The sequence below is a fragment of the Chinchilla lanigera genome, unplaced genomic scaffold (genome assembly GCF_000276665.1).
Source record: "Chinchilla lanigera isolate Chin_1 unplaced genomic scaffold, ChiLan1.0 scaffold00003, whole genome shotgun sequence".
NCBI classification, from domain to species: domain Eukaryota; kingdom Metazoa; phylum Chordata; class Mammalia; order Rodentia; family Chinchillidae; genus Chinchilla; species Chinchilla lanigera.
This window is the reverse complement of record NW_004955404.1, coordinates 986,338-1,000,461: the sequence shown is the minus strand read 5'-3', so window position 1 is coordinate 1,000,461 and position 14,124 is coordinate 986,338. Positions and strand designations below refer to the sequence as shown.

The 14,124-nt window shown below is 48.3% G+C and overlaps 1 protein-coding gene across 4 annotated transcripts in view; it reads right to left on the bottom strand.

Moving 5' to 3' along the window:
- The window catches only part of Tubgcp3 (tubulin, gamma complex associated protein 3), a 58,203-nt gene that overhangs the window by 26,768 nt on the left and 17,311 nt on the right, over nt 1–14,124 (bottom strand). For all 4 annotated transcript variants that reach the window (XM_005373977.2, XM_005373978.2, XM_005373979.2 and 1 more), the window contains 4 exons: nt 13,686–13,811; nt 11,384–11,452; nt 10,948–11,080; nt 9,734–9,900 (listed from right to left, as the gene is read on the bottom strand). In XM_005373977.2, the coding sequence (XP_005374034.1) occupies nt 9,734–9,900; nt 10,948–11,080; nt 11,384–11,452; nt 13,686–13,811 (495 nt within the window). The remainder of the gene's footprint in view (nt 1–9,733; nt 9,901–10,947; nt 11,081–11,383; nt 11,453–13,685; nt 13,812–14,124) is intronic.

Here is a 14,124-nt window from a genome sequence, read left to right as displayed (position 1 = left end):
TTTTCTTGACAACTCAGGAGCCTCATTATGAGTTGAAGCTCAATTCAGCCTCTGCCAAGCAAGCACGGAAGTTGCACAGCTGAGGGCTTCTACCTTGGTAATCCACAGACCAGGAGCTGAGTGCTGCCCCCAGGTCCCCTGTCACCCGCCCTACACTCAGCTACGCCTCTCTGGGGCTTGCCTACCCTCTACTCCACAGAGCTCCAGTGCAGGGCACAGAGAGGTGCCTAGGCCCAGGTACTGTGCTCACCAGCAGACCCAGATTCAGACTGCCCCTGGAGAACCCAGGGGCGCACACACAGGCAACGGCTAGCAGCAGCAGGCCGCGCGGCACTGTCAGCACTGAGCTTCCCTTTGTGGCTCTCCTGGGAACCCCCAGGATCAAGAATCTTCTCCCTTGTGTGAGATGCAGCACCCTCTGCCCTCCCCAGCACCAACCACCAGCATCAGAAAGACCCCTAACTGGCAAGGAGAAAAGTCGACTGCTGTTGCTCCAGGTTATCTGCCTCCACGGCACTCAGGTCATCTTCATTTCAGTCCCACGCCCTCATGCCCGTCCTGTCATTTCCATCAGCATGTGTCTAAAGGCAGAACTGCGAAGCAAGGTCACTTTAAGCTGGGTGGACATGCAAGCCTGCCTTTTCACACGGCCTAACAGACAGCAGCTGGCTGGCCAACCGGCAGCACCCTGACCCCACAGCTTCACCAGGTTCAGGTTTTGCCAGGTGGCCAGGTGAAATCAGCTGCCCTGCATCATTTCCTAGACTGTAAATGAACCTGTGCATAGCTCATAACTGTTGCCTTCCACTTTTCCTGTGAATTTGTAGTGCCCTTGACCCATCTTTCTATTGATTTTGTCACTTTCTTACACTACACGTTCTTTGTAACTAGGGACGGTGACCACTTACACATCGTTACAAATTTAACTTTCCTAAGCTAATCATCAGCCATTGTTTACCCTACATTCTGGGCTTGTTTGTTTTGCCCCATTTCCCTGTTACATAAACATCTGCTTTCCTCCCTAGCTTCTGGCCTTGCCGGATAATGGCCCCATTTCTGGGCCACAAAAATGCTCCTACCACATTCCAGCACTGTGCCCACCACATCCCATTCAGGACTCTGGCCCTTGGTCACTGTCACAGAGTCCTACAGAGCCCCAGCAAGCCCCGTCCTTGCCCTCTTCCCACGGCGCCTGTCATGGTGAAGGTGCCCCGGAGTCTGAGCCCCATTGCCATCCTTGTGCCACCTCCCCTTCCAGCAACTGGGAGCTCTGCGAGCTGCTCCGAGGTCTCTCTACGGATGGCCAGGGCTCCTCCTCACTTCCTGGTACTTAAGGGCTCCAGCTCACCTCATCTCCAGAACCAGCCACTCCACCAAGGCACCCAGGCCTCCTCCAAGGGAGACACAGCTGTGGGACCCCAACCCCAGCACTCAGGACCAGAAGCCCAGGGCAGAATGGACAGCAGCCTCGCACCCCAGACCAGGGAGTCCACCTAAGTCAAAGCTCGCCACAAGTGCCTATGACCCTAGATCAGCAGCAGGGGTGACACCCACCTAACCAGACGTGGTCGTAGCGCAAGATGGCTCCAAGAATGTTTAAAGTATTTCAGCAATTACAAAACTACTGATTTCCCAGCAAAACATAAATGACCAAAACTAAACCCAGAAGAAGAGACCCCCATAGAGCAATTTCTTGCTGGGGATATAGCTCAGCGGCGTAAGAGCCTGCCTGACAAGCACAAGGGCCCGAGTTTGAGCACCGGTACCAAAAAAAAAAAAAAAAAAAAAAAAAAAGAGCAAGAAATGGGAAATACCACCCACGGAGGTGCTGACACACACCTGTAATCCTAGCAGTCAAGAAGGTGAGGGAGGAGGATCTTTGTGAGTTTGAGACCAGCCTGGGCTACAAAGTGAGCTCAAGGCCAGCCTGAACTGCATAACAACATACTTTCTCAAAAAAAAAACAACAAAAAAAAAGTTTTCTGTTGACTAACAGATTCTGAGGAAACACATATATTTTCAGGAAAAAAAAAAAAAATCACACATTCACAAGCATTTGTGATGCCCTATTCTGGAGGTTGTAAAGTCTTTTAAGAAACCTTGATATAGAAGGATAGTATTTAATGTCAAGAAATAATATTGTTTGTTTCAATGAAAAAAAAACAAACATTATGAAATAGGATACATACACACATAATTAAAAATGGGCATGCACATAAATATTATCTGTCCATGATGAGATTCCTGACAATTTTCTCTTCTGTATGTTTATATAATCAAAAAGTTTAAATTGTACAAATATTTTTACATCAGAAAAAATTATCGTTTAGTAAAAGAATCAGTAACAGCCAAATACTAAACATGCTACCAATGTTTTTAATAACATAATTTTCACAGAGTAATTAACTAAAAAATGTATTTTTCTTCTTCTTTCACAGAAATTTACTAGGGAAGGTATTTAGAGAAACAATTTGAATGAAGCCAAGGTAAGGTAGTATCAATTCTGTACATCCTCTCTCCTTTGTAATTAGGCACATAAATACAAACCAACATTTTTATGAATGCAGATGGGAGTGCTACACTTATTTTCAACTAAAATTTACCTTTACTATCAATTTCAATGACCAAAGCATTAACTGATCTACTTTAGACGTTTTAAATTTACATTACCTCCCTAATTTAAAACACATAACTAATGACTGCTTAGAGAGATAAACAGTTTTACTCTAAGGAGATTATCATCACTTTAACATACACTTAAATTACCTCAGATAAAAACTAAAATCCATTATAAGCCCTCTGTAAATTGTCTCCAAGGTTAGCCAATCACAGTGCTGAACTGCTCTATAGCTGGCCATTCAACAGATTAGATTAATTGCATATAAATTGTATCTGTCTGTTATTCACTTAAATAGAAGAGTCGGTTTTTATAGACAACACGCCGATTCATCAATGGCTGGACTGCAGCTGGATCTCTATCAGTGTGAACAATAGGAAAATTTAATTGGAACCATAGTAAGAGACCCTCCAGCAGTTGTCCTCAGAGTCCGCGGCACTGGCAGTGGCTCCACCAGCAGACAGCAGTGCGAGCACAAAGAGCGGGGCCCCTTAGAACAGAATGAATTCCACGAAAAACACAGTGACGGGGGGAAAGCCCAGGTCAGAACGGAGCTGCAGTGAGCGTTTATTTCACCACTGAAATATTTCAAACGCTGCGGTGAGCGTTTATTTTTCCACTCAAGGCCCTTTCACAGTCACTGTTCTGTCAAACTCAGAGGGAACCGAGGGAGAAAACACATCCCTGTGCTGTGATTTCTCGTTAACTGCCAGCAGACACCAACTCCCGACTGGAAACAGGCTGGAAGCGAGGACTTTTGAGCAACAACTTTGTTTCTCGGAGTCAGACGCAGAGGCACAGACCCAGAAGGCCACTTCGACTCTGCTACCCTGTAGGCCGTGTGAGTCCCCCACAGACACACCTGGGGACACGCCAGAGTGACCGCACGGGACGGCAACCAGGTCAGGTCTCTGCCACAAAGGTCACGCACGGGTGAACTCACCAAGGTCAGTGCCTCCCGGGGACAAGGCCTGCTTCCTTGGTTCCGTTTGGCAGCCCTAACATGTCACTTGTTCTGATGCCAGCGTGACCAGCGCTGTCTCCCTAATTTTATACGTGACTCCCTCGCTGGCAGGGTATAGAAACATCGCTGGCTTTTTTGACTGGTCTTGTGCCCTGCTCTCTGGTAAACCTATTTGTTAGACGCAGGTGTCTCCCTTTACCCTCCTGTATCTATGTGTGTGTTAGTTACAGTTTTGACCCAAGATCACACTGTTGTCCTCCTGCTCCCGAATCTGGATGCTCTGCTGCTTCAGTCCTGCCTAGGGCTCCCTAACAGCACAGACTAGGAGCAGGGACATGTCCAAAGCAGGCCGCCTGGCCACCTCTCGCCAATGCCGTGCGACCCTCAGTTCCAGAGCTTCAGGGTACCCTTCACACCTAAGTTCCTTTCTACATCTGAGTGCTTTTATCAGGAGAAGGTGCTGAATCTCATCAAATGCTTATCCAGCATCAACCTCATGGGTTGTACGCCTTCTCCCTTGTTTTGTCATGGTGTGTTACATTAACAGCTTTCTTGTTACTGAATGGCAAACCCTCCTGGCCATGGCTGGAGTACAATCCTTTCCATGAGGTGGAACTGTTTCCTAGTACTTTTGTTACCTAGGATTTTGTATCTGTAAGCATATAGACAGCAGCATACAGTTTGTATGGTTCTTTGGTGGCCTCATAAAACGAGGCCCTCCCTGTTCTATTGCTTGAAGAGTTTTGAAGAACTGGTGTTAATTCTTTAAATACTTTGTTCGCATTCACCAGAGCAGCCATCTGGTTGCGAGCTGTTCTTCACTGAAGTTTCTCAATTATGGATTCAATCTCTACCTGTGCAGGTCAATGCAGATTTTCCATTTCTTTGCGGATGGGTTTTGGTAGTTCATGCACTTCCAGGAACTCTCTCTGGTTTTATTTATCTGGAGATCTTCACAGAGTTCTGGATCCCACTGAGTCTTTCCTCCGCCACCCCAGCCTGCGTGCCACCACCTTTGCTCTGCGGTTCCCCATAAGGAGAAGCCGCTGGTCTCTCGTGTGTCTCCCGCTGCTGCACTGATCATTTCTCTGGCTTTGGCTCTACGCGGCTCACTGTCTCTCATGGGTCTCTGCATTCATGCTACTCTGGAGTGTGCTGAGGCCGACGGACGTGCAGATTAGATTTCCTGCTCTTATAACCCTTTTACTCCCGACCTGGTGCCACAGGACACCTGAGCACTGCTGCCCTCCTTCCTCCTTTTCTCTCCCGGTCCTGGGTGACTGCCCTCGTCCCTCCACAGCCACTGTTCTCTGCTTCCCCCGAACCCCACTGTGGACTGTGGGGGCCTCTCCCCCATCACAGGGCTCTCCAGCACAATTTCTGTCTCTTGATTGATATTTTACTTTCTTTTGATTATGGAAAGTGGCACTTCCTGTTCAGATATCCCATAAACTACATACTATGAAATGAATTACACAGCTCCTGTATCCAGAGACACTTGAAAAATTCAATTTTATAAGTTGCAATTCACCTTAGCCAGACTGAAAAAAAAAATTAACATGTGTCAGAAATGTCAGATATCCTATACACTACACACTATGAAATGAATTACACAGCTCCTGTATCCAGAGACACTTGAAGAAAATCAATTTTACAAGCTGCAATTCACCTTAGCCAGACTGAAAAAAAATTAACATGTGTCAGAAATGAAGGGAAAAATTCTCAAGTTTTAACATAATGATCAAGCACACAGTGTAATTCTCTAAACTAGCAAATGTGTAAAAGTATTACTAGAGAACTTTTCCAAAATTAAATGAAAATTTGTAAGGTTTTAACCACTCGGAACACTGGAGATGTCAGAGATCTATAAAGAGATGACAGGCCCAGAGGCCATGGCCCCAAGAGGCCCCCAAAGGTCAGCACGGTTCTTCAGACTGGGGTGATGCCGGGCGACACGTCATGTGTTTCCCAGGTGTCTGACTCCAGTCTGGCCCACAAAGGACCCAGGGGACAGGTACGGCCATTGTGTACATTTGAAGACAGGAGGAAGGACTGAGGCCAAGAAGGGCCCAGGACACGGAGCCCAAACCACCCGAACCAGGGCTGGACTGCACATTAAATGATCCCACACACATGAACACTGAACAAGACCGAGTTGCCCACAGTGCCAAGCAAGGGCCACACTTGCCTTAGAAGCGCAGGCACTGAGTCAATGCTCAGGGGCCAGCAAGAGCCATGTCCTGACCTGGACGGTGGCTTGGGTGGCTCACGTTCAGTCAAGCACCACGAACTGCTTACTTTCCCACCATGCACCTCAGGAAAGGCATCGCTATCACACTGGGTGGCAGGCAAAGACACAAGCTCACCAGCAGCTTAAACCGCTGGTGTGACTCTAAATGCAAGCATATTAAAATCTTGGAAAAAAGGCAATTTACAAATGCACATAAAAAGTTAACAATAATAAAATAACTAGATCTACACAAAAGCTACAGATTAGTGGGGGCGTGGGCCCAGAACTCAGGAAGGGAAGAGAATTCTTTATCTTACTGACATAAGAGATCAAGCTGGCTCACTGGAGACGTCAAGACTTAGCGAGATGCGGGAGACTGAAAGCTGAGTTGCCTCAGAAAAACCATTAGTAAAAGAGAACCCTTTTCAAGGCTTTCAATCATACTTTCAAAAAAGACATTTCACTTATTAGCGTAAGAACACAGGAAGTTGAGCCTGGCAGGGAGCACAAACCTGCACTCAGGAGGTTGAGGGAGGAGGATTGCTGTGAGTTCAAGACCTGCCTGGGCTACATAGTGAGACCCTTTCTCAAAATACCAAAACAAAGAAGAACACAGGAAGCATAAAAACACCTCTTAACCTATAAATTCAACATGAAATCATTATAAAAACACAAACTGAACTTTTAGCAGCACTGACGAGTTGACTTTAAATGCCTAAGCAAAAATGTGTAAAGCCAGCAGTAAAACTGAAGGAAAAAAAAAAAAAAAAAAAGGTTTGAAAGCCTGCATCTCTGCAGTCTGCAAATACCAAACCATAAAGCAGAGCCATTTCAATAATATTCACAAAGACAGAGAGACAGGAGGTGAGAGATCCAGAAATGGCGAGGGACTGGAAACACGGCAAGTTAGTGATGAAGAGTGCAAGCTTGTAGAGGGTTCGTACAGGCTTAGTCAAAAGGGCAGTACTCCTCCTACTTTCCCATAAATCTTAAATACTTTGAAAATAAGCCAGGCATGGTGGTGCACACCTGTAATCCCAGCACTTGAGAGGTTAAGACAGGAGGACTGTTACAAGTTCAAGACCAGCCTAGGCTTCGAAGTGAGTTCAAGGCCACCCTGAACTGCATATCAAGACCCTGTCTCAAAATAACAAAAAAAAAAAAAAAAGAAAGAAAGAAAAGAAAAAGTGCAATTACAAATACCTAAGACCATCCATGATTCAATTCTAAAAAAAAAAAAAAAAAATGGACAATTAGAAGAAAACAGAAATACCAATAACCATGAAAAGCTGCATAATCTCACTAGGAGCCAGGGAAATGCAAATAAATGCCATAGTGACACACCCATTTCACACATTAAATCAAATACATTTGTATTAATGCTGGGAACCATGAAGTGTGGACCACAGCAGCGGAGGGAGACCCCTGGCACACGCTGGGCAGGCTCCCCACCCACACTTCAGGCTGAGCGCCACTTTCTGAAGTGCAGGGGCCAGAAGTGTTGAGGATTTGGGATTTTGGAATACAGACATTCCTGGTGTAACAACCGAGTTCCGGTCCTGTGTCTAGGTAGTCAAATGAACTGGCCACTAAATGTGGAGTTGCACACAGTATGTGCATTACAATGTTCAGAACAGAGAAACGGTCAAAGGAAACTCCAGCCTGACCACCTTCCTTCCATCTACATAACCCCTGCATGCAGTGCTGTGACGGATAATGGAATGTAAACCCACAGCACCGTGCTGTACAATCACAGAAATTCAGTGCTGTATCAACAAGGTGTGCTGTGCAAAGAGACGCTGGGTTTCCATCAGCAAGATGTACAGAGCGGCACAGAAAGAAAGGGTGGGTCGTTACATCCAAAGAACATGCTTCGGTTTAAGTACAAGTGTTAAACAAGAAGTACCTGTACTGGCATGAGCCGGTATGTTGCTCATGAGCGCTGTACTGGCACGCACATATGAGGTATTTTGGGATGGAATCCAAGTATGAACATTCGAATCCTTTATGTTCCATACACTTCACACACACACAACCTGAAGGTGCTGCAGACACTGTTTTAGTGGGCACGCGTCTGACCACACCACCTGAGGTCCATTTGTGCCTCACATAAGTACTACTTCAGAGCACTTCATTTTCCAGTGCTCAAATCAGACACTGACCCTGTGGTAGGTAACCTGTGAGAGGTCCACTTGAGGGCTCTGGCTGAATATTTAACATGTTCAGGGCTGGGGATTTAGCTCAGCGGCAAAGTGCCTGCCTGGCAAGCTCAAGGTCATGAGTTCGATTCCTGGTACCAGAAGAAAAACAAAACAAACAACAGCAACAAAAAATATGATTTGTGGCTGGGGATTTAGCTCAGCGGCAAAAGCGCCTGCCTGGCAAGCGCAAGGTCATGAGTTCGGTTCCTGGTACCGCAGAAAAACCAAAAAAAAAAAAAAAAACATGTTCAGAACGGGGCCATGCTTCCTAAGTCTCACTGCCAGGCAACTTGAACCTCAGGTGGTATATGCGTGACTATCCTATCACATGGCTTTTTATTAATTTCATTAGTAAATGATCAATGGATAGCACCAGCAATACAAGATGGGGCAGTCTTACCCCTGCCACTGGTGACTCAAACCAGTGCCTACCTTGGAGAAGTACAGCCACACACAGGGAATACACAGAAGGACATTCCTAATATTCAACCCTGCAGAGAACACAAGCTCCATAAACAAGAATGCTGCCAAATACAAACTGACCTGTCCACACAGCAACATTAATACAAAGTAATGAAAAAAGTCACTGAATGATGGATTGTGTGACACTCGTGCACACACACAATCCATCCGTCTCCATGGCAGTGCACAAGGAAATACCACACACACAGGTGGTTCTGCTACAGTGTTCATTTTAAAAGTGGTGTTATAACAGCACACTGATGAGTTAGGCAGTGCTCTGGGCAGGGTGCACACTCCGTGTCTGCTTATGTGCAGTGTCCACAGGGAGGAACACAAGCTGAACTGAAACACAGGGACTCACAGCACATACATCAAGACAGACCCACCCTGGCCACCAGCCTGCTCCCAAGGCTGCCTGGGTTCAGAGACCCCCAGCACCTCTCAAGATACACCGGCTCAGCCTCCCACCCCGCCCATGCAGACAACAGGCTTGTCACTGATTTGTGTCACGTTTGCTGTAGTATCTACGTATCTCTGAGCCACTTAAACTTCGAGAGGTTCCTAACTTTCTGGTGCTTTTAATGTTACTAGCAGTAGCGCCAGGCATGGTGGCACATGCCTGTAATCCCAGCACTCAGAGGCTGAGGCAGGAGGATCGTTGTGGGTTCGAGGACAGCCTAGGCTACAAACTGAGCTCAAGACCAGCCTGAACTGCATAGTGAGACCCTATCTCAAAAAGACCAAAAAAAAAAGTTACTAGCAGTGTCTGTGAGTGTGACACCCCCACCTACTTTCCCCCCAAAGCCCTAGGTTTTTCATTGTGGTTTTTGTATTCAGTGATTTTTAAGAACACATATACCACATTATAGCAGAATTGATTTATCTCACAAAACATACACACACATACACAATTTGCTTCGTTCCAACTCTTGGCACCAGAGATAGTCAAGGTGAGTTTACGATAGTAATCCACACATGAACCTACACACTTAGCCTCAGGAAGCCCAGACCCAGCTCTGCCACCAACTTGCTAGAACGCCTGGCCGAGCAGTTCAACCCTGCTCAACCTCCCTCCCACTGCTAGACTGGGAGAACTTTCCACCAGAGCTCTGCAGTCCAGCAACACACAGCTCTCAAGGCACTGAACAAATCCATTCAGGTGAAGTGCAGGCCCTGTTCGGATAACCACAGGGAACCACAAAGGAAGTGGGCGGTGGTGCCTCCTCACCCGAGGCACAGCACAACCGCTGCCACCTCACCTCATGGTATGTGTCCTCGAGCTCCCCGTCGTAGATCCAGCGGTACAGGAAGCTCAGGACCGGGTGAGAAACCAAGCTCAAGATGTGCTGCACCAGTGACCGCATGTATGGGTCTCCCGTCTTCGTGTAGGCGTGGACAGCAGAGGCCAGCTCCCCGCCTTTCCTTCCTGGGGGAACGAGGGAAGAGACTAAGAACCCACGTGTACATCCCAGCACAAAGCAGGCACTTCAAGCCAAGCACGGCTATGGCCTCAAGATTAAGCACATATGCTTCCTGCTACTAATACTATTGGTGGACCTAGAAGCAGCACAAGCAAGACTCTAACACTTTACACAAGCCAGGGGATCTTGCTCCCTTCATGACAGCAAAGGAGTTTTTCAGCTGCAAAAGTGGCAAAAAGTGACCAGTTACACACTTGAGACCTCGAACAGCTCTTCGCATCTTTTTCTTTTTTTTTTGAGACAGCGTCTCACTATGCAGTTTAAGCTGGCTTTAAACTATGTAGCCTAGGCTGGCTAGGCTAGGCTCACGGCATCCTCCTGCGTGCTGGGATTACAGGTATGTGCCACCACGCCCAGCCTTCTCACACCTCTGGGACTGAGCTTCACACTTCATTCTGCTGTCCAGTACACGCGGAAGCAGCACAGGTTCTATGAATCCACCCTTCCACTGCTCCAGGGTTACTGCACTGTCTCAATCCCCCGCCAACTTCTCTACCCACCCCTCGATGGCAGTACAGTACAGTCCAAGAGAGGTTCCTGCAAAGTGGCACAAATCGCAGGAAAAATGTGCAGAAGGCAGCCGGAAGCACAGAAGCTACAGCCAGGAGAGGGCCGGGAACATTCAAATAAGGAACTTCCAAAACACAGCAAATATGGATATGACCTGGCCCAGAAGGAAGGAAGCAGAGATACTAGGGAAGGCTGACAGGGACAAGCAAGCAAGGAGAGGCTCAGGCCAGGCACGGCACCTACACCACACATCCACATGCTGAGTTCTCTCCTTTGCTTCCCCTCCCTAACAGCCTGTGCTCCCAAACGGACAGCCATGGACCCTGGGGCAGTGGTTAGCGCCCCCTGTAGGTGCACATGTGTAACCTGCACTTAGGGAACTTATAGCTGTCAAAGGTAGGAAAGCAAAGCTGGATGGACTGTCCCACCAACGAATTCTGAACCACAGCACAGGAGGAGGCACACACAGCGACCCACAGGACCTTGGCAGTGATCCACAAGGGCCGCCAGGGTCTTCAGTCTTATTTTGGGATCATAGGTCCAAACCAAGAGGCGCCGCAGGGTCAGGCTACTCTCAAGTCCCAAGTTGACCCCTTGATCATCCTCTAGTTGTAGCTGAAAGACAACACAGACAGTTTAAGTACAAAACCCAGTCACGTGGATTCTTAATGCCTATGAAGCAACCACAGGAAACAAGCCAGAGGTCTCCTGAGAAAATGATTGTACTTTTAAGACAGGGCCCTAAAAATGAGTAATTGCTTGGCTCTAGTATACAATGAAACTTCACAGCTGTTTGGCACTCAGGAACACCATTACAATACTGACTTTAATGTGCAAAGTAACTTAAATACCCTATGAAGTTTCAGTTTTATAGCTCTTTAAAGTAGGGAGGAATGGAAATAAAAAGAAGATACTTACCTGAGAGTGCAGGACGGAGAGCAGCCGGTAGTACTCCTTGAGTTCCTGATGCAAGGCGGCACAAAAGCTCTGTGTGGGAGAGCAGTCACTTAGGGTGCAGTGCCGCTGCCAGGGACAGGGACCCGCCCCAGGCGCAGGCGCGGTGCTGCAGGTGGGGACAGCATGGCTTACATTCTGGTTCCATCCATGGTCTGCCTAGCAGCTTTATCGCCACAACATATAGTCAACAATGTCAGACAAGTGTTTTTCCTCAGTAAAAAAGAGCATAAACCTCACAAAAGAAAAATTGTTTAACGTAGTATAGTTTTCATGAAGCTAAAAAAGAATTGCAATCACTTTTGTAGAGTCTTTGAGATTATGTCTTTCTCCTTTAAAAGATAGCTTTTAAAAATATACTTTATTAACAAAACTTAATAATTGGCAACTCAGTATCAACCCAATTTTGCTCTGGTTTACACTGTTTTCCCAAGCACAGAATTAAAATTCTCTGTTTATATCCAGCCTTAATGCTGATGGGGGCCACATTAAAACAACAACACTGTCAGAGGTGACAGGGCCTCCACGGGCCTGCACACAGCCCCGTGCACAGCCCCTGCGGGCGGGAAGCCGAGCCAGCCTGCCGGGATGCTGCAGACAGGGACGGAGCCGTTCCGTTATGCTCTAGAAGGGTACACAAGCATAGGAAACAGGTTTGTTTTCCTGCACTGCTGCTTTGTGGGTAGAGACTAATGTGACTAAAATAAAAGGCGCATTCGCGTACTCATTCTGCAGACACAGAGCAGCCCAAAAGCGAGACTTGCAGGTTGCAGTGCCCCTGCTTCGGCAGTCAGACACCCTCGTGTGAGATCTGGGCAACCACCCACCCAGTCCGGCAGGTGCCTTCAGTCCAGATGGCACCTGGCAAAGCTGGCGGTCACGTGTTAGGGAAAGTAAGCCAGGAGCCACAAGGGAAGACAGCACCCTGGCACCCTGCGCGCAGAGATGCCACTGTTGATGGAGCCGGGAGCAGAGCAGCAGCGAGCAGAGGCAGGAGGGGCGGGAAGGTGGACAGCGGGGAGGGGCTGGCCAGTGAGCGCGAAGTCAAGGCGATGAGAGACAGAAATTCCATGTGCTGCTGCAATGGACAACCACAGCTCATGAGAATAGGCTGGACATTCAACACAGCCACAAAAAGGGACTCTGCACACTGTCACCACTAGAGATGACAGCTGGGGGGCAGGCAGGTCTACCCTGATTTTAACATGACACAATATATTCCTGCATGGAAGCGTCACCTGGTACCCCTTAAACTCGTAATACTTCACATCAATTTACTAACATACGTAAAATACCTACAGAGTGTTCAGTCACCTATATCTCTGCTGTGTCTCACTGCTTATCTAGTAGGCTGAGCAGGACCTCCTGTGCATAGCCAATGACAGGAACAAAGACAGGACTGGGGCCCTCGGGCAGGGCAAAGACTCCCTGGTGGGAGGGAGGAGGCCTGGGGTCAGGGCCCAGGGCCCACTGCCTGTGCTGAGGACCCACCGTAGCCTGGCCTTGTCCTTTCCATCTGTCCAAGTGGAGGGGTGCGGTGGGTGGGCTGGGCTCACTAGGGACCAGCAGTGAACATGCATTCTCTCCTCATCCCCAAAAAAGGAATCTGCATAGGACGATCAACTGCTGTGGGTGAAGCCGTGGCCCTGGGTGGTCTCCCCTCAGAGCCATGCTCTCAGCCACTGCCACCAGCATGGCCCACTGCCTGCTGCCTGCTGCGAGCACACAATGCCAGGGCATCAGTGGCAATGACTACCGCACAAGAATCAAAGCATGGGGGAAACCATGGCCATCTCACCTCGAAGGGGCTCTACAGTTTCTGACTGCTACTTTCCCCAGCTGCCAGGGGCAAGAGGGAACACAGCTCCCCATGTCCAGTGCAGCACACCAGCCCCAGCCACTCAGGCTGCGATGGGGGGCACCTGCAGTCCACCTCAGGGAGCCCGGGCCATGGATGTGGCCACACCTGATTGCTCCCCTCCTTACCCTCGGAGGTAGCAGCAGCTACATCAGGGCAGCGCCCCCGGTGGAGCTCCCTGCCCCACCCCTCCCACCCTCCTTCTCTAAACCCCTTTCCTTGGCCGGGGCAGCCTCCCAGCTGCTCACCCATCTGTGCACCAGGCTCCATCAACAGCGCCCATGGCTTCTGCCATCTTGCATGGACCCAATTAATCCCCATCATCGGGAGACTGTCCTGGACATCACCTTCACAGTAGATTTTAAGCAGATTAAGCATCATTTCCGAAGTGAGGCGTGAGTGACATACCTGACCTACTAGACCAAAGGAACGGTCCAGACTCCTCTGGTCAGTATACTTCCTGATCTTATTATGCAGCCATCCCAACTCAGCAAGTCTGACTGCCGTGTCCCGCAAAGACTTGTTCAGGTTTGCCTAAAAAGCAAGCACACCAAAAATTCACAATCAACACTAGAGTTTTCATTATTATTTTCCTCAACTACCTGTGCTCTTAACGCTATACTCAGACATCACCACTTTCAACATGAAAGTTAGGGCCAGGGATGTAGCTCAGCGGCACAGTGCTTGCCTGGCAAGCATGAGGCCCTGAGTTCGATTCCTACAAAAAAAATCCAAAATGAAAAATACATAGGGAAGGAAAACACCCTGAAGGAATGCCGAGCTCCTGCCTTGTCCCTTGCAGAATCCCCACTGGGACCTCTGAATGACTCAATGGCACATAGGTCTG